General features: G+C 28.2%; 1 protein-coding gene across 2 annotated transcripts in view; it reads right to left on the bottom strand.

Moving 5' to 3' along the window:
- LOC107165258 (putative G protein-coupled receptor No18) overlaps window positions 1-21,503 on the bottom strand; it is a 194,177-nt gene that overhangs the window by 46,466 nt on the left and 126,208 nt on the right. For both annotated transcript variants that reach the window (XM_015513413.2, XM_015513414.2), the window contains one exon: window positions 9,431-9,580. In XM_015513413.2, coding sequence (XP_015368899.1) covers window positions 9,431-9,571 — 141 coding nt within the window. In that variant the 5' untranslated portion in view covers window positions 9,572-9,580. The remainder of the gene's footprint in view (window positions 1-9,430; window positions 9,581-21,503) is intronic.

The raw sequence follows: 21,503 nt of genomic DNA, 5'->3' as shown, positions 1-21,503 counted from the left end.
TAAATACACATTTTCAGATAAATGTCAAACTTTTAAGTCTTTGTACGCGCATGTGCAACGCAACTTATTTTTTTTTCAATAGCAAATTAGCAACCGGTATTTTTGATACCATATTTTAATAAATAATAAATTTTAGATACTGAACGAAGTGATGAATGTATTGATTTTACAATGATGTGTGTTTTTTTTGTTTTTTTTTTTTTGTGTCTGTGTACAGCATAACTAGTCGAAATAATGCTTCAATTTCAAATTTTGGGGGTGGTTTCCGATGTAAAAATGAATATCCTTGGTGCATAATTAAGGTCAAAAGTTAACATTTTCCAACAGTTTTTAAAAAAATCGAGAAAAAGAAAAAAAAAAGCGGGTAAGTGGATGTCGCTCTGCTGTACAATAGGTGGTGGGGTGGACCTCTGACTAGGGTAGGTTAAATTTGAATGCAATGATAGGTATCATTGTATACGAAAAACGATTCTGAACGGAGACTAATTATCTGTCTAGGATATATTATATTTAAATATTGTCATATATTCTATTTTGAAACAAATATTTTATTTTTCAATTGAATTTTTAACTAAAAAATTTAAAACTCAAACGCTCAAAACATTTTTCCTATAATGACGCTTCAAATTTTCTCTATAGCTATTTAAAGCAAAACTTATGGAAAACTTAGTGTTGAATTTTATAACCTTAAATATAAATACAAACAATATTATGAATTCTGAATTACAAAATAATTCGCAAATATTCATGATTTTGACGAATTTTTGTCAATATTTGAAATTCAAATGCTAATAAAAATTTAATTATAATTTCCGATGTACATTTTTTTTGTGATAAGGATTGACAAATTTGTAAGGAACCTTGTATTAAATTTTCAAATCTTAGATTTAAAAAGAAATTTTTTTATGAATTTCTAGCTTAAAACAATTTGCGAATTTTTGTGATTTTTACGTATTTTGTCAAAATTCAAAATTTGAATGCTTATAAAAAAAAATTGTGACCATGAATTTCTTTTATTTTTCAACTGATATTGTAACAATATGTTAAGGGCTTTGTAATAAATTTTCAAGATTTTCTACGCAAAAAATAAATTTTTATCGATATTAATTTAAAAAAAACTAATAATGATCGAAAATTGCATATACCTATGAATAGTTCAACTTAAGTCAAAATATTTTGAAAATTTCATGGTGGATAGAATTCACTTATATAAACATTTGGTGAAAATTTCATGTATCAATGGTCATTTGTTTCAAAGTTACATCAAAAATAAAAAAATCGATTATGTCGAAAACTGATTGTGAGTATAATTTCCCGTTTTCCCTTAATTTTTAGTTTTTTTATCCCGATTATTTAAAAAAATATTAAGAATTTTTTAGTATTGACCCCTAATGTACCAACTAGATTCACTTTCTGATTGAACGAGGTACTGAAGTAAAAAATCGAAGCACTTTTACTGCCCCAAAACGTGATGACAGGCAAAAAAAAAAACACACACACTCATCATGGTAAAATCAATGAATTTTTGTTTGAATTTTGACAACATACGTAAAAATCATGATAATTTGTAAATTATTTTAAGCTAGAAATGCATAAAAAATTTTATTTTTAAATTCAAGATTTGAAAATTTCTAATAATATATATTATCCTAGACAGATAAACCGTCTCCGCTCAGAATCGTTTTTCGTATACAATGATATAATATCATTGTGTTCAAATTTAATTTCATCCATTACAGTAAGTAACCCACTTGTAACCTACTGTACAGCAGAGCGATATCCACTTTTTTTAACGTATACAGTTGTAATCAATTTTAATTAAATATTTTATATCAATATTATGTTAATCTTATTTATAACACTTATAAAAAAAAAAAAAAAAAAACGTAAAAATATTCAAAAAGTAATAAATAATAATTATAAATGGTTTTATGCATTTTATAATTCAGTCTATCCGAATTTGGTATCGAAAATACCAGTTGCTATTAAAAAAAAAATAAGTTGCGTTGTGCATGCACGTACCGGGAGGGTTAAAAATTTGAAATTTATCTGAAAATGTGTATTTATATACCACTAGCTTATAAAAATAATTCGATTTATTCCAACATAATCCGGCCGAGAAATTTAGTGTTCTCTAAATTGTTGAACACATGGTATATCACAATTTTTGCCGAAAAATTAGTATAAGTATATACAATTATAAGGAAAATGGGTACAATATAGGCACAGTTATTATCATATTAATAATATTCGTTATGCGAAACACGCGTAAGTTCATAATTTGAGTTTGCGGAGGCGCAGTGCCAAATATAGTTTTTCATTGCGATTCACAACTGTACGTTTGCTTACAACTAAAGCTTTTACTCGTCAAGTTTTCAATCTCACCACATCATCATCATCATCAACATTATTATTGTTATTATTATTAGTATCGTTTTATAATAGGTGGTTTCGATCGGGGCAAAACATATTTCTGGAAAAACGACGGGAGATCCGTATTATCATCGCAATGTAATCCGACGTGAAATTTATGGGTCCTATACCACTAGTCCGGCTTATAAATAATCTTGGCAGCGTTAGACCTTCCAAACAAAAACGTCACTTGTGAACCGTTTATCTTGTCTGCGCATAGACCGCTATAGATACTATATATACGTGCTTGATCTTCGCAATCAAAAGAAAGGACCGAGGACGGGATAGAGTGGATAATAACGCTCCGGCGGGAGGTATCCAAAATGGAAGTCGCGGGTGTAGGTTAGTAATAAGCACGGAGGTGGCTGCGGGGGGGGGGGGGGTATTTTCTTCCGTGGCCAAACCATGTTTAACAATTTACAGTTTATAACGAATAGTTAATTGTTGTTGTCGAGAACGGAAGTAAGACTGGAAGTGAACCGATTTAGACGATCGATCCGGACTCTATCAACAGCACGACGACGGCCGTGACGAACCGCGTTTCCGGTATACGGCCACTGTGTGTTTTTAATTAAATCTCACCGACTCACGCACGAAGTTTAAGACTATACATCGCTATAATAAGTAGCCTACCTATATGGTTTTTCTTCATATTATATCGCATTCGTCAAACGATAATAAAATCATTAAGCAAATGCAATTTGTTTATGATCGATGTTAAAATAAAATTGTGCTATATGCAATATGTGTGACTATATATCCCGCATCCTGATTGGAATTTATGTGAGTTTGTTTGTTTTGAATTAATATCATGACGTCACATGTGCGAGTATAATGTATTTACCCGGTAAACGAATAAACTATAATTCATTTTGATTTTAGTTTTTTTTTTCCCGAAAACTGCATGGTTTATATACACACCTTAATACAAGGGATTTGTGTGTGTGTGTGTGTGTGTGTGTGTGTGTGTGTGTGTGTGTGTGTGTGTGTGTGTGTGTGTGTGTGTGTGTGTGTGTGTGTGTGTGTGTGTGTGTGTGTGTGTGTGTGTGTGTGTGTGTGTGTGTGTGTGTGTGTGTGTGTGTGTGTGTGTGTGTGTGTGTGTGTGTGTGTGTGTGTGTGTGTGTGTGTGTGTGTGTGTGTGTGTGTGTGTGTGTGTGTGTGTGTGTGTGTGTGTGTGTGTGTGTGTGTGTGTGTGTGTGTGTGTGTGTGTGTGTGTGTGTGTGTGTGTGTGTGTGTGTGTGTGTGTGTGTGTGTGTGTGTGTGTTCGCAGTGAGTTGTTTACAATTATTTTTTCACTATTGGCATCTTATTGTTTGCTAATAAAATTACAGGGGGCTAAAGTGCTAAAGTTTTTCTCGGTCAGAGTGGGTCACTGCTAGTATATAGCAAACATTCTACATGACATAATAAAGTATAGCTGGCGAGTGTGTTTAATTTACCACGAGTCTCGGGATAAGAAAAGGGTAATCAAGTACGTGACTTCTTAACTGCAAGTCTTGACCATTTTCAACGTAAATTTATCATGTTCTCCGTCAAGCTGCTGTTGAAGTCAAGTGCAGAGTTTTTTTTTCCCATAACGTTAACACACATATTTTAACTTATTGCAAACTAACGATTTGTTTAAATACACAACTATACTACAGAATGATTCAGCAAGTAAGCTTACCCCCCCCCCCCCCCCCCATTTTTCCTTTAAAAATTAATAATCTGAATATGATATTTAAAACCTTTGGTATATATGCCAATGAACCATATTTTAAAATATTCAGAATTATACGTATTTTATAGAATGTCTTGCGGCGATAAAAAACTTGTTTTTTTTTTAAATTTTTTAGAATGATATATTTTTTTGTAAATCAGTAATAAGATAAATTTTTTTGGAACATTGATGTATCGAAATCGAAATTTCTACAAATAGTTTTGAGTTTTGAAAGTTTTTGTACTAAGAATAAGTTGTTGAATTGTAAATGGTAATAATTAATCAAAATAATTATATTAAGATTGAAAAAACAAAATTAAAACAAAATAATCCTAGTACCTATATAAAGTCGAGTACTTGTTCAAATATTGTAGATATCTATTTAATATTTTAGTAAAGCAATATTAAGAACTATTGTCTTAAATATTTAAATTTTGATTTAGGTTCATAAAATGTAAATCACAATTTTGGTACAGCAAAAGATTGGTTATTATTTTATAAAAAAAGATTATAATATCACCAGAAACGACTAAAAAAAATTTAAAAATCAGTTTTCGAATAAATTCATCACATTAAATGAAAAACGAGGGTAAGCAAGAATGTTCTTGAATTCGTAATGAATCATTCTGTATAATATGAAGAAATTATATTATGTTATTTAGATGACATTAAATTTCAGTTTGATTAAACGTTTTATAAGAAATTTAAATTTTACATTTTTCCATTAGTTCTGATTAGTTACATATTTATGTTAGGTTCAACGATATTATTACTGATAAAATTATTTTTTTCTGTCAGAATAAAAGTTTTTTTAATCTCTAATAATTAATGTATATAGCAGTCGGAACAAAACTAATGTACTGGCATATATTTAGATGGTCGTAAAATTCCAATGACCCATCAGTTATACATTTTTTATTTTACATGATAAACACTATGATTAGGCGTTGGGAAAATCCGTATGTTTACTGTAAATTTACTTATCTATTTGAGAACAATTTTTTAACAACTTTGTGTGCAAGTCATGTATAATATTTATGTATATATATAAATATCTATAAATTATTTATAAATTTCTCACATTTATTAATTTTTTGTCGTATATTAGAATTTTACTCGTGAATACTGTGTCAAAATCACTGTTTTTTTTTACATATTATTATAATAAATTATAATAAGCTAATATTTATATTCAATCTTTATTTTTATTAATTTAAAGTGTCCGTTGCAATACATGCTAGTCGCGTTCATCGACAATTTTCCTTACTTTTCAATGATATAATGTCATTGGTTGTGTCTATTTATGTATATTATTTATTATTTATGAGTTTTGTTGTGTTTTTTGGAAAATTTATTTTTATTTTTTTTATTGATCATGATCTTGGCAACTATGACCATTGGCTTTTGTAGAGGTTACTGTTGGGGATAATACGGTTTGAATGGTAGGTTGACAACACGTCAACCGTATGTTTGGCAAGGTTTTCGACTCCTAACCCTGGAACCTGGATACCTAACCTAACCTAAGAACGGCGTACTATCAATCATTTGAGCGACTGATTGTAGCAATCCGTAGCACCTAACTCCCCTAGAAAATATTATTAAATAATAACTCAACAACTTAGGTTGGTTGATTATCATGATTTTTGATAATATCTACTACATTTATTGTTTCTACATCTATTTAAATATCTTGTTCATGGTTTGTAATTATTTATTTATATGTGCTTATTGATTTTGTCAAAAGTTTCGTGACGTACCTACTTGGACTTTAGTAGAAAGCAATACAAAAGAAGACTAACGAGTTTTTTTATTCAGTATCACCATGGGTCGAAAATTGCACATATAGAAACTATTCGAGCGAGTGGAGATAATTTTACATTTTCCAGAATTCTTTGGGAAAATCATGAAAAATCGTGATAAAAAGGGAATCGAATATTTTTAGAGTTAAACAGAATATCGAAATTTTTCTTCGACTATTTTACCATTCATCATGAGAGTTTGGACTTTGGAAACTAGTTACCATCACCTAATATTTTTACTATATAATACGTACCATACAATTTAAAATATTATTTAAAAAAAAGTTTATTATAATGCATAAAAAAAATATTAAATATTGCAAAAAAATATATTGCTTCTTTTTAATAACAACACAAAGCATTTTGTTTAAAATTAGAAACATCATTTATTATATAGGTATATATAGCTTTTACTGTTATTTATTAGATAGGTATGTATTATGTATGTCAAATCAAAATCTATTCTTTGGAGGTTTTATCTCGTTTATCCTTGGATTTTCCGAGGTCAATGGATAAAAGTCTGAAATTGGTAATAGCGTGTTATTGATGGTTGGGTAAACGAGATGAGAGAGGTTTTATGTTTGAAAAATTAAAATATATTATTATCAACTTCTAAGCTTATTCATCGAGATATGTTGACGTACATGTTACTAATTGAATAGAGTTCTAGGAGTTCTCATTAAATTCACATGTAATCCTCTGACGATCAATATGGCCATCACGTTGAATTTTCTTTTGGGTTATTTTAGCTTACGTAATATTACGGGGCAATATGGTAACAATTTTTGAGTAGAATAAATCTCCTTGGAAACTATAATAGAACTGTACACATTTCCCTGAAACTCACCGGCCGCTTAGTAGGTATACAAAATATACCCAAGAAAATATTTACAGCAACATCTGACCATTTTTCGTTCAAATTTTAAAGAGCACAACTGAAATTTAATATTAATCGAATACTTTTCTTCGTGGAATACATTATATATCATAACTGCAGTAAAAAATATGGAATTTAGAATATTATTGAATTCGCTGTGTTCAATTACCGATAAATAAATGGGGGAAAAAATGTTTGTGACTGACGAGTATTATACGATATTATGTTTTCACGCATATTATAGTAATGCAATTTATTTTTATGTTTATAAAACAATGTATTATTTACAATCTATATAAGCAGACATGGTAAAATTATAATTTTATATTATGACTATAATATTCTACAACTTACATATTTTATTTGCCGCTTGTCACTTGATCGCAGCTGTATGTAATGTATTTAGACGAAACTGAGTCTAGGTACATATGAATGCACACGTGTTTTCGTTAGTCAAAACTCGAAATGAAATTAATAATACATTTTGTAACTTTTATAAATTTAAATTTATTTGCGGGGGTTTTGTTGTCGTTGTATTTACAACATAATAATAATTATGGTTATATGACAATGATACCGATGGCGTTTACGTAAATGTAAATTATTGCGAAAAATAAATTGTATAATTTTGAATGACTACACGGTTTCAATTGACGATAAAAATTTCAGAAATATTTTTTTTTGAATTCAAGTTTGTTTTGTATAGTTTGATGAAATCACGATTATTATGAGCTTATTATCTTTTATAAGTTCTTTATAATCGTGTGATAAACACATCGATATGCTGATCGCAATATTGATCAATTGATAATAGATAGTTTGCTCGGGTTGTAAAATCAATCACATTTTTTTAAATATTATTATTACCACGGCTGTTATTATGATATTGATATCAATATAGAACTCGGTATGTTGACAGAATTTGACATTTAATGGCTACAATACGTGAATGCGCATTAATTAATAAATAATATGTAAAAAATGTCTTTTTAACAGACAATACAGTGTATAGTCTAATGTTTACATAATGCAGTGTTTGGTTAAATAACATGATTTCGTGGCTTACACGTGACAATCGTGTTTTTTTTATCATCCTTTACATCATCATAATTCGCTTAAGTTGCTTTATCGTGCTTCAGTTAAATCCATGCTAGAGTATGGATCTCCTATTTGGAGCCCCTATACTAATCCTAAAATCGAGATTATTGAGGGGGTTCAGAAGCGATTATTAAGATTTGTAACATATAAATTCAACTTAACTATTAGCCAACATGGTTATACACCAATAAGATATTACTGAACCTTCCCTCTCTAGCCTCCAGGAGGGATTTAGCTAATATATATTTTTTGTTATATAAACTAATCAATAATCATATTGATGTCCCTTACGTATTAGAAGCCTATGTACAGTTATAATATAGTTTTATGAATACTGTGTCCCAAAAGTTTTGGTCAAATGGGAATATTGAGCAGGTTATCTAAATATCTTATTACATTTTAAAAGTACACCGTTCGAGTTTATCCATCGATGTGAATATGTGATGAGCTATTTTATGTTTTTCAGGCAATATTTATGAAAAATATTATTTGTGTGTACTTTATAGTTTCTCTGGTACCTAAAGGGTTACAAATTTTCAACACATATCACGTATTTTTTTTAAATTTGAATTCCTTCAAGCTTTAATTAACTTGTCTAGTTACACACTCATTAAACCAATACTCTTTTTCAATGTGCTTGATATTAATTCTTTAAATAAATTTCTGTCCGTAATTTATTGGAAATTAAAGATTTTACACAGTTTTTCAAACTTAATTACAAAATAAATGATTAACTTTTTTATTTTAATATATTTTTTTATATCGATATTATTCGTTGATTCTTTGTTGTAGATTTTACTGTTGAGCTTAAGAAATAACACTTCAGAAAGAGCTAATAAGACAATATAAAAACCATTCTAACTTAAGATTTCACTGAAATAAAAAAAATTAATACTAGCATAGTAGCATGGGATACATAATAATATATAATGATCATGATTTAGTTTTAATTAGTTAACATTTATCACCTGCAAAATATAGAGGTTGATTTAGATCTGATTCGTTAGAGTGGTACCTAAAACATTGAATTTGTATGTATATAAATAAAGTGCTCGTACCTATGAAGGAAAAAAAATATAGCCAATTATTCCTTTTTTTCCTAAGAGTTATTTACAATTGTAATGGTGTCACAAAAATACAATTGTTTGATTTTAAAACAAAGTCAAAGTGTTAATGATTATTAAATTTTCTCATTAGATTAATTAAATGTTAAAGAGGACACGTGTAAATACTAAATACTTAAGTTTATTTCAGGTACGTATAACATTGAAAATTTATATAGAACAGTTCACTCTGTTTTTATAGTTTAAACTTATTTTTTAAAGTTTAAATGTAACAACATAGTATGTTATTTCGATAGCAACATACATTTGTAGAAAATTTCAGTAATTTTACTATTTCGCACTCAAACGTTATAATAACCGTTTTAAAATATGTATTTGATTTTTATGTAGCAGAGTAGGTAAATGGAATAGCCACAAAAAAAAAAAAAAAATAATAATAATAATAGTGTTATATGTAAATATTATCATCCGTTTCACTCACCACCGTCGTCAATATGACAAGGCAGAATAGTACAATCAACAAGTAGTCGGTGAGATGCCTGTCTCTAAACAAATCTTGTGAACTGGTTGTAGTGTTGTGGGAATCTTTATCCGTGTCATTTCCGGCCGACGACGAGTTCATCGTGAACCCCTAAAATTAAAAAAAAAAAATCACTGGACATTATAATACGCAAGCGTTTCAGTATTTTTAATCAGAGTTTAAAACATAATATTGCCATAATCCGAAGACTAGTTAGCTGATAATCGTGGCTGATTGCGTTTAGTATAATAATATGTTTACAAAAAAATAAATCATTATTAATATTATGATATTTTTTTGAATCGTAAATTTTGGTGCTTTTTGAAATAAAATTATTTTTATTCACCGTAAAATTCACTATAGTTAAACTAGTTCATGATATTTTATAAAATGTACCTATCTACATAATACAAACCAAACACATTTATTTTTGTTTCATGTTTATCACACACCATTAATATGATTTACTCAATAATATACATAGGTATTATTGTTGAAGTTATACAGTTATTCAATACGTTTTAGTACTATGCATTAAAATATCATAATCATCATTACGTTTTTATTTTTTATTTTTTTAACATTGAAATAGTAAGGTATCACTAACTCTTATATAATTATTAGAAATTGTTATACACGGATCCGGACATTTCGGCGTATAGTCATTTTTTTCATAAAATTATTTTAATCGCGTTTAGATAATATAATGTTAGCATTTAACTCACTTTCGTCGGTGTCGTATATAATAATAATAATAATATATTATATATATATTATACTGTCACACATCATAATCTATATTACGGTATAAGTTTAAAGATATAAGTAGGTAGTTAACCTATACGATGTATCGATAGACGATAATTGAGTAATAACGATAGTCAAGTAGTCAGTAGTTAGAAGTCGCTATGGCACAAGCAATCAAAATTTTAATAAGTTTTTAATAAGGAGAATGCAAAGTGGCCGAAACGCCTTCTTTTGCAGATAGAAACAGGCAAAAGTCCACAAAAAAATAATAATAATAAAATGCATCGACGTTGATAAACGTATTTTAAAATTAGTCAGCGATTATGATAATTGTAATATTATGAGTTTTTTAAGAGGAATAGCACATAATTTAAGTATGATGACCTGAATATTTTTATTCATAATTTTTATAGCATTCTCTTAAATATACCTAATTATTATATACAGTTTGTATACAAAAATAATAATATAATAAATATAATTTCTATAGCATTCTCCTTATTTTAAATTATTTATATATTTATATTTTATAGTGACCTACCTAATTTCTTAAAATGGCCTTACGGCCGTCGGCCATACGCCGAAATGTCCTAGATCGGTTATACAATACTGAATATTAAGGTATTAAAACAAATAAAATAGAATTGTAAATATTTGATTATTTGAAAAAATTTTCCAATTATACTTTTGATTTCAGTTGAGTGTCATAATCGAAATTTAAATCAACGATATATTTTTTATAATAATACCTACTGTTTAATTATTTCATATTTAAAATAGTAGGTTACTCTATTTCTAATTGGTTGTCGTAGATTTAAATTATACCTACATTTTTGTAGTTTGTTGTATTGAGTCTAATTTGTATAAATTTTAAACACAAACAAAATAATGGGAGATCTAAGAGTACAAATAATCATAATATATCATATAGAATAATATGAAGTAATCATTGGAAGATTTAAGTAAATAAAGATCATACAAAATCGTACGTATTCTTTTTTTTAAGGTACTTGGATAAAATGGATAAAAGATTTTGCTTTTTTTTTTTGTTTTACAAAAGAAAAAAAAACTTTTAAGTTTGTAGTTTGTATTATTACATTTGATTTGTGAATTTCTTCTTATTTTAAATTATCTGTGAGATGAAAAAGCCAGTTGTGTAGTGATTAAAGTAATATAAGTGTTTAAAGCTGTGTCGATTGTAAACCAAAATAAATATACAAATAAAATATTACAATAGATTTTAAATTTGGTAATGCACAATAGTATAATATGACGTATGCTATTGTAAATCGTAATTGTTAGCAAATAACATGAAACATAACGATTCTCTGGTTGTTCCAAACAATAATTTTAACAAGGCAATATGTACAGGCAATATGTACAGGCAATAGAGGTACATTACCCTCGTGACTGAACAATAATCAAATTTTATTGCATTCCTCAGAGTTATCTAAATTGAATTCATTGGTTTGTTTTGTTTATTTTGTTACAGAACCGGTTTCTACTTAAAGTACTGAAAACTTTTGTATTTAAACATATCAAACATATAAATAAAAATTCAGGAAAGTGGATATCGCTGTGCTGTACAGTAGGTTAAAAGTGGGTTACTGTAATGAATGGAATTAAATTTGAACCCAATGATATTATATCATTGAATACGAAAAATAATTGTGAGCGGAGACGGTTTATTTGTTTAGGATATATTATAGATTATAAAAAATTTTCAAATCTTAGATTTAAAAAGAAAATTTTTGTGGATTTTTATCTAAGATTGTTTGAACAATTTTATGAATTTCTTGCTTGAAATAATTTTAAAATTTCTGTGATTTTTACGTATGTTGTCAAAATTCAAACTTTGAATGCTTATAAAAAAAAATTGTGACTGAATTTCTTTTATTTTTCAACTGCTATTGTAACAATAATATGTTAGGAGCCTTGTAATGAATTTTCAAGTTTTTTTTCCCAACAAATCAATTTTTATTGACAGTTAATTTAAAAAAAAATAATAATGATCGAAAATTGCATATGCCTATAAATAGTTAAACTTAAATCGAAGCACTCTTACTGCTCTCAAAAACGTGATACAGACCCACACACACAAAAAAGAAAACGCACATCATGTAAAATCAATACATTCCTCGCTTCGATCAGAATCTAAAATGTAAAAAAAAAAAAGTTACATAGAAACAAATATAAATTAAATATAAAAGACGGGTGCTCGTTAACAAAAAATATAATAATGGCCATGCACATCATTCTATAAATTTTTAGGTATCTATAGACATGTGAGTGATTTAAATTAAAACCTTGTTTGATAAAAAAAAACTTTAATTTTTCATTTGTTATTTAGTGATTAACGACTATAAGAGTCGTATGAAAAAAAAAATAAAAATAAAAAGTATTTACAACAGCCGTTGCATTGCTCATTTTTTATGTAAATCAAATTTAATCCCGTAAAATAATAATTATTTCTTTGTACAAATTGATTAGAGCAATGTATTATTTATAATACTATTAACGCTAGAGTTTTTTATTTATTTATATACCCACATATGATACTTACGCCTTGTTGCGTAACACATATTAAAGTATCTTCGATATGTAAAATTAATTAAGTGTTTAATAGTAATAAATTGCATGAAAATAGGTCAACTATAATGTATTGCTGCTTCTAAATGGTAGATTATTTGTGTTTTTCCCAGTACCTAAAAGGTATAATACTACGGAAATTCACAACGCTAACTTTATCAATCTATAACACAGTTGAGCGATTTTCTATTTAAACATCAATGAAATATCAATGGCAAATCAGGTATTTTCATTTATAATACTGTTATAGTGTATTAAAAATCTGGGCTATTCATTACGTTTTCAAACAAGTCCAATGTTTAAATATTTTCCAATTATTACTTCTATAATACGATCACTCAGCCTATTTACCAATGTTCTCGGTAAGAGTTGAACGAATGTGAGTTGTAACTTGCTTGTTACCAATATTTGATAATATTCGTATCACTGTATGATGTCATCATTCATGTATATCATTGGTTTATATCATCAAAAGAACCCAAACGTTGAGTTGGTCGGATAACAAAAAATTACATTAGATCTGACTTTGAATATTAAATTGAAATAATTGAACAATATTAGTAAGTGATGTATATCAATAATACTTATACACTCTTATAATATTGTATACAGTATCGCCATGAAAACATTTACAGGTGAGTTGTTTTGTAAAACTATAAGTAATCATTTCCACATTTGATCATTTTTATTTTTGGTGAATTCATTGCAAAATCTGAGTTCAATATTTCAAGCGAAAGTGGTATAATTTTTTTAAGAATTAACAAATGGATAGAAATCGCGTACAAAAAAAATGATGTTGCTCATCAGTGGCAGATATTACGTGGGCGCCAGAAAAACTCGTCTCAAATTTATCAACAATAGTAGGTACTTACTATGTGAATATAATAAACCAGTCATGATATAACGACAATAATAAATCGTTGAGTTTGGTAATTAATTCCCAGTTCTAACTTGACTGGTCTGTTGCTAGGATATGTTTACTTATGCTCAGAAAAACTCTATTCAGAGAACGAGCTTTTGACTTAACTACCTCAATATCACTATGTTTGTGAACTATATTTCAAACTATTAATTATTTTGTTTACAAAAGTTTTTAAGAAAATTGTATAAAAATCGAAACAAAAAATGACGATAAATATTTATCTTATCACTGAGGCAGTATCTAAAACTTTACCTCCGTACAAATGAAATTAAATTCGTCGATGGATACTAATGCTCTTGTATTTCTTGTCGCATTTAAAACCTTATTACTGAAAGAGCGTACATTTTTGGCCAAATACTCGTAAATCGTTCAAAACATCTGTCCAGAAATCACCGTCAATCATACGTGTACCTTCTTGGATATAAGAATCAAACAGAAAAAACATTCACAAAAGTAATGGAAATATAATTCCTATAACACGCATCACGCACCACCAGTCATGCCTTAAAAATATATGTATACGAATCTACGCTTTTGCCTTAAGATGTTTAAATCAGACTTACTTCAGACTTAAGTTTTTTTTTTTCTGTGACTATATAAAGGTCCTAATAATCTTATAAGTCAGTACGGCGTGCGACAGCCGTGTCTTAACGCGCGTGCTCTTTTATTCGAAACAATGATAACGCCACATAAATTCAACAGGGAAGTGAACATTTTTTTAAAAATCCGTACCTGTCTTGGGCATGAATTGCTGTGTTCCGCACGATCGACGAAACTTAATGAAATAGTATGATACAACCACAATTTAAAAGTGTGATTCGACGAAGTGTTATTTTGACGTAATAAAAAATACAGATCTGCGAATAGTTTTTTATTTATAACTTTATTGGTAAAATGAAGTCAACTTTTGAGACTAACATGAATAATTCGATAATTGTTTCCAAACAATATATTATTCGCTCAATACGGTGAAAACTATTAATTTAACCCGATTATAATAATAACAATAATAACTAATCAATTTGTCAAGAAGGCGTAATTCACAAGTAAGTTGTAGTATGAAAATGGGATTTGTGTGGGTCGCATGTTCTTAAGAATTTATCTAAGTTAATGACGAACACTATAGTTTGGGAAATAATTTGGGTAGATGTTTATTTTCTGTTTTAATTGACATTTAATAAATCAAATGCTAAATAGCATGGTTTCTTAAACAAGATTTAATGATTCGTAATTGGTATGTTAAGTGTTAGTGAATAATTAAACTAATTAATTTGTTCATGCATTCAGTCATTTATCAACTAAATTATAAAAAAAATTTACAATTTGTGTGAGCTAGTAACTTGTTTCCAAATTACAATACCACAAAAAGTGTTCTTCATGTTTTGGGAAATAATTCTTACTTAAAGATATGATTTCAAAAATGTTAATTAATCGCAGTAAAGTTGAACGATAACAAAAGAAAATCGATTGCAGTTGTTTCAACACTAAAATTTGCTACGTTATGCATTATTAATACAAAAGGAGAAAACACACGCACGCGTCAAACGAGTTGAGTTAATCAAAGTTAATTATAATACTATAGTCGAGACGAAAACGATTAACCTATGATTGTACACCTCCGTACTTTCAGCATTCGCAAAACGGTGGGGTCACAACACCACATAATAATATACAATTAGGAACACGTATTAGAGGTGTCGGAAAACCAATGATATTGTTCACTGTAACTTGCATAATGCGTTCACATCTATGTCAAAGTAGCTGGTCGAAACTTTAGGTTAACGATTGTTCTTGGACTGAGATTGTGTGGGCGGCTTCGTTGTATATTATACGGTGTTTGATTTGAACGGTTTCTTATTTTGAACGGGTGGGTAGTCATGGGTGGTAAAGTACGAAAAACCCTAACGATTGCGAGAGGATCGTTTGCAAAGAGAAGAACTATTTACACCAAAATAATATTATGCTCATTGCTCATCGTTGCGCATTACCAGCGACAGTTGTGCACAAATCTTACACAACTTTCGGCTGTTTGCGTATCCATGGATGACACCGCAAGACCGATTCATGTATCGCTTAATAATCATTTACCCATTGGATTGAATCTTTTTTTTCCACTTAATTTTGAGTTTTTACGACAACTTTCTGATTGTTCCAAACTCACCATAATATCATTCATCCACTGAGAAAATAGTGTCAAGTTTAAGCATTTAAAGATAAAATAATTGATTGTATTATTATAATGAAAATGTTTCCGATGCTCCTTCAAATATCATGTTTGACGGTTAAATTTTTCGACGTTTCCAATAATAATCACATCGCGCAACCACTTTTTTGGCCTACCTACATTGAATTTTTATGAACTTTAATTTATGGCTTCGATGAATCGCGTTAAATTTTGGATAAATGATTGCACATTTTACACTGAATAGACTATACGGTGGTTATCGGTTAAACTTTTACGGTTGGGTCAACTGTATAAAGTTTCAAATGCAGTTATGGGAAGAGTCGTTTCATTGTGCTTTGTGAAATGGTGGTAGTTTCGGATTTCGTTTTGGACTTTCAACCAACGTCTAGGGACTTTGAAGGTTGCCTCGCTTAAACTTTAAAAGTATCAGATGATCGTACTTGTTAAGTATTTAAATATTTTTATGTAGTTTAAATTTGAAATAATTTTCTTTTTTTGTATACTAAAAAATACGAAACACATACAAAAAAAAAAAAAAATGCCACAATATACTTTTATGCTAATTTATGCAGAGATTTGTTCGTCAACTTTCCATTTTATAAACTTTATTTTACAATTACTTTTGACAGTTAAAATATTGAATTTAAATTAACAAGATTACAATGTTGTTGAAAACATAAATTATATACATAATCAAAATGAAATTATAAAACCTGTATGGTATAAGTTATAATTAATAAAGAATGATAGGGTGGGGAATATTATATTTTTTGTTTGATGAAAAATATATTTTAGATATTTAAAGAGTTTCTAGAAGATTTAAAATAGAATATGAATGGGCTCATAGTGTTGACAATTCAGAGCAATTGAAGATAATTTAAAGATTTTCACAAATTATGGAGTAGTTGTGGAGTATCTTGAGGGGAAATATATTTAATCATTGCATAATAGTATATTTTATACACCAAAAACAAAGACATATATGTAAAATCTATAATTGTGAATTGTAGCAAATATTTGAAATATTTTTAAAATGTGGTATTTAAATTACTTAATTAAAATTAATTTCTAAAGCATATAATTTAACAATAATTACTAATTAGTTATGTTAGGTTAACCACGTAGTTACAGTTGTTATATTAATATGATATATTATATCACTTTGATCACTATTACTGTAATATGAATTTAATATTATTAATAATGTCATACAACAGTAGTAGGTATTGAAAAACTTTGGCTGAAAGTCTCTATCGGACTCTCAATATGTATAATATAATAATACTGTAATCGAATATCGAATTCACGGTGGATGTACACCTCCACTCCGGATACGATTTTCGCAATTACGTAACGCACAAAGCTCGTCCTGATTGATATTATTTTAACACAATATGGTTAATCACGTTGTGGCGATGGTATACAGTATCTACAGTACCTACAGTATAGGTCCTACACTATAATATTCTGTTATAATATTTAAGTCACGCGTCATCACTGCGTATTACGTTTTTACCGCATACATTCTGATGAAAGTTATTAGATTTTTCAATAGTTAGTGATAATATACGAAATTAAAAAAAGAAATCGGAGGTGATTCCGATAATAATGTCAATCAACAATAATTATAACAAGTATAATAATTATTATTGTTCTTTCTAGCTGTAGTACTCGTATGATACACGGAAATAAATAAAACAATATTATACTGATTATTAGGAACATATTTTTCGATGATGGTAGGTTTAGAGGGGTATTCGAAAGAAGAAAAATGTAATCTGATATAGATATTTGTGTATTGATTTCCAAACCGAATATATTCTACCGACGATTAATCACATTCCACTGCAGGTTGTAACTATGTCGTTATATGACTGATCAACGATCCGTTCTTGTGTCAACACTTTTTTATCATCTCAGCGAAATAGGTACTTTATATTATAATAATTCCGTATTTATGTATATTGAGTACTATTCTATCACCTCCTCATCCTCCTCCAAAAAAAAAAAAATACGACTATAAAATAAGATTAAATTATTTCACATATAATACATATATTTAAACAATCTTCCGCTTCACGAATAATATATTTGTTTTAACTTTGGTTTAATCCAAAAATTATGCGGTTCTATCAAAATTCTATATAATTATAAATAATTTAAAATATAAAAACATTAGCTTACATAAACTATTTCAACACGATAAAAAAACAGTATAAGTATATCTTTTATATAGATCCTTTAAATATGATCCATATTAAAGGTGTAAACCAAGGATAATAATCTAGGACGTGTTTATCGTCCATGATGTATTTCAGTAATTATTAATGCCACAATAATAAACACAAAGTTAAAAAATATTGGTTGTATGGTACAAAAGAGATTTATGCAGAAACAATTTGAAAAAATATCAACTATTTTGTTAATGGTCAGAGACGGAAACGTAGACATCCAAAAGTTTCTCAAGTCCTAAACATATAGAGTTTTCAAAATAAAATTATATTAGCCTTTATATCTCGCGTCTTCTACTTTACCGACAAGGGATCCAAGTAATTTCGGCGAATCGCAAAATACCATATATCTGAATCATTTTATGGTTGCTTTATTATTATTTATTGCACTGTTGCTTGATACAGCTCTAGCCTAGATAATAAGTAGGTACTTACCTGCCGAATCACTGCGCAGTATAATAAATAATGATGACGCTTATTATATTCTACGGTCAGAGTTGACTGACGTAGGCGATGTGTTATCTATACCACGAACAGAAATATTTTATTTTAAACATTAATTGACCTCATATTTCGTTTAAAAGTCTTGAACGAAGATATCCTATCACTATAATTATTTGTATTATGATTTATGATTTTTAGTAATAATAAATATGATTTTTGATATTATAAATATTGAAAATAGATAGAATTTTTCAATATTGTTATTACATGTAGCATTCTTTTGATTTCCATTAAATTTGAAGTTTGAAGTTTTGTTGGTCATTAAAATATAAAATGTTAATATAGCAGCCGAATGAAGTACAGAATAACAATGTTATATATAGTACTATGGTATAAATTTAATTGATAGTTTAAATATTATAATACGAATCTGATAAATGGAGAAATTTAATGAGTAGAGTGGTGATTTCGGTACTTGACGAGTGAAGAGTCCACTGATATTGTTTGTGATAGAGTTCACTGATATTGTTTGTGATAGAGTTCACTGATATTGAGCTTGTCATTGGTTTCAAAAGATCAACAGATTATAGTGCCCAAATCATCGTTGATTAAATTTGACAAAGTTGGATAAAAAAAAATCTATCTTTCTCAATCACGTTACTGAAAATGCTGTTCTCAATCATATTTTATTAAAACATACTTAATAGATATAATAACAGAATAATAAATGGCCATTGACGCTGAGGCTTATTTATATAAATAAATTTAAAAAAAAGAATAATAAATTACTTATAGTTATACAAACAACTAAAAAATTATCCTTGGAAATATAAATGACACCTTTCCGCTCAGAATAGTTTTTTTAAATTCAATAATGTAATATTGAGTCAAAATTAACACATTCATTACAGTATCATATTGAAATACAGACGAAAACTGATGAACGAGTTACTTTCTCAGCTTTCTCATTTTGTGTCCTTATCAAGTTGTTGAAATCTATTGAGATTTTTGATTTATTAAATATCGGAATTTATTAGATATTTTAAATTGAATATTGTTTGATCTACCTAGTATACTGGAGAACAAATTAAACTGGGCTTTTGAAAAAAATAAATAAATAAAAAACATGGAAGAAATCGTTAAGGATTTTTCAATATATTCATGTTTTTCGAGCTGTTATTTATGGTAGATTGTTTTTACGGTTGTTACAGTAGGTAGCAAACACGTGCATGTGTGGCAAGGTTTTTAACTACTATGAACCCGAGTGGTTACCCATCCGGGAGCTGATAGCTGTGGCCGTTACTTACTCCCAGTCGCATTTTACGATTGGTAGTAGCTAACGCGCCACGCCAAGCCACTGTATTGTATTTAATCAAATGTAAAATTGTTAATATTTTTTTGTAAAAATGTAATCAAGAAATACCTTTACAAATGCAATATATATCTACGAATATTGAATGATAGAAATATACGATTATGAGTTAGTTTATTTTTATGTTTTAAAACAATTTATTATTTAAGGAGAAAACGATGCACGTCGTTAATAATAAATTATATCTTTATTATGAAACTATGGGTTTATAATAAGTTCGTCATTATTAATTGCGCTTAAGTATAATATAGGTATTTAATCAATATGTTGACAACATCTACAAGTTACAAGATCCAAAATGGTGTTGAATTCGATTTCATTGTATGATTTTGAAAAAGTCGTATTGCTGTCCCATATTATTTTTTCTAAACTGTCAACACTTATTTAAACGATAGTCACAGAAAATAACTGAAAACAGTTAGAAGATTATTGAAAACCAAACCAAACAGCATCATGATAATATTAGAATATATATTGTTGTTCCAAATGCAAATTGATAAATATAATTCACTATGGAATACGTATATAATGTATTGTATATGAATAGTATTTATACGTAGCTATATGTGACCTACATATCGAAGAAGTGTCTGATGTCGTTTGTGTACTTTTAGTATTGAAACGTGTGGACTACATCATACTACATAATAATTATTGTTATATTATATGAATAATTCCACAAACTTGCGTAAAACACAAAGTACCATCGTGTACGCACACACTGGAATCCTATATTGTAATTATCCACGAATGGAGGCACGGTCGACTCTCTGAAGACCTCGCACGGTCTATTATGATGAGCATACAGCTCGATAAGGGTTAGAAACTTTAAAATATCAGTTTTAATTGTTTGTAATAAAAGATAAATTCGACATGAAATAGTAGTCACAACCGTGGAACAAAAGATACACTGATTACTGATAAGTAATAACTGATGGTTGAAATTGTATACACAAAAATATTATAGATTAATGGTAAATGGGAATATATATATATGTATATGTAATTTCTAATTGTACTACTTTATTCAAAACATAGACTTCATAATAGTATGTAATATTAATATAATAGTAATACATTGATGAATAGATAAAATTATTAGTAAATATATTAAAAATAATATAAAGTATATTTTGTATAAAGTATAACTACAGTAAAATTATCACCGAAATTTCATATATATTTAGTAAAGTGTAATAAATAACCAAATATTAAGTGTCATGTAGCTATTATAATTGGACCTAGCAATAATTTTAAACGTAACTGAAACATTTCAGAAAATCATCTCCAACTTTCCTGGAAAATCGGATTCAACCCTGTTGAAAAAATCAGTTTCAAATTCTTTGAAAATAATCTACCTTATTAGATTATTTCTGTGTGGGAAGTATGCGGGTTGATCTAAATTTAATGACCTACAGATAATATATTTCACAATATTATTCACTTAAAGGCAACCATCTATAACTGTTTCAAATACCTTTACGTTTATTTTATTAAAATAAATTAAAAGTTTTAAAATTTCCTTAAATACAGATACGGAATAT

Source organism: Diuraphis noxia, unplaced genomic scaffold, assembly GCF_037042655.1.
Source record: "Diuraphis noxia isolate RWA-SAM2 unplaced genomic scaffold, SU_Dnox_SAM2 contig0004, whole genome shotgun sequence".
Classification (NCBI taxonomy): domain Eukaryota; kingdom Metazoa; phylum Arthropoda; class Insecta; order Hemiptera; family Aphididae; genus Diuraphis; species Diuraphis noxia.
Note: the sequence above shows the minus strand (reverse complement) of the source record. Positions and strands in the feature narration are given on the sequence as shown.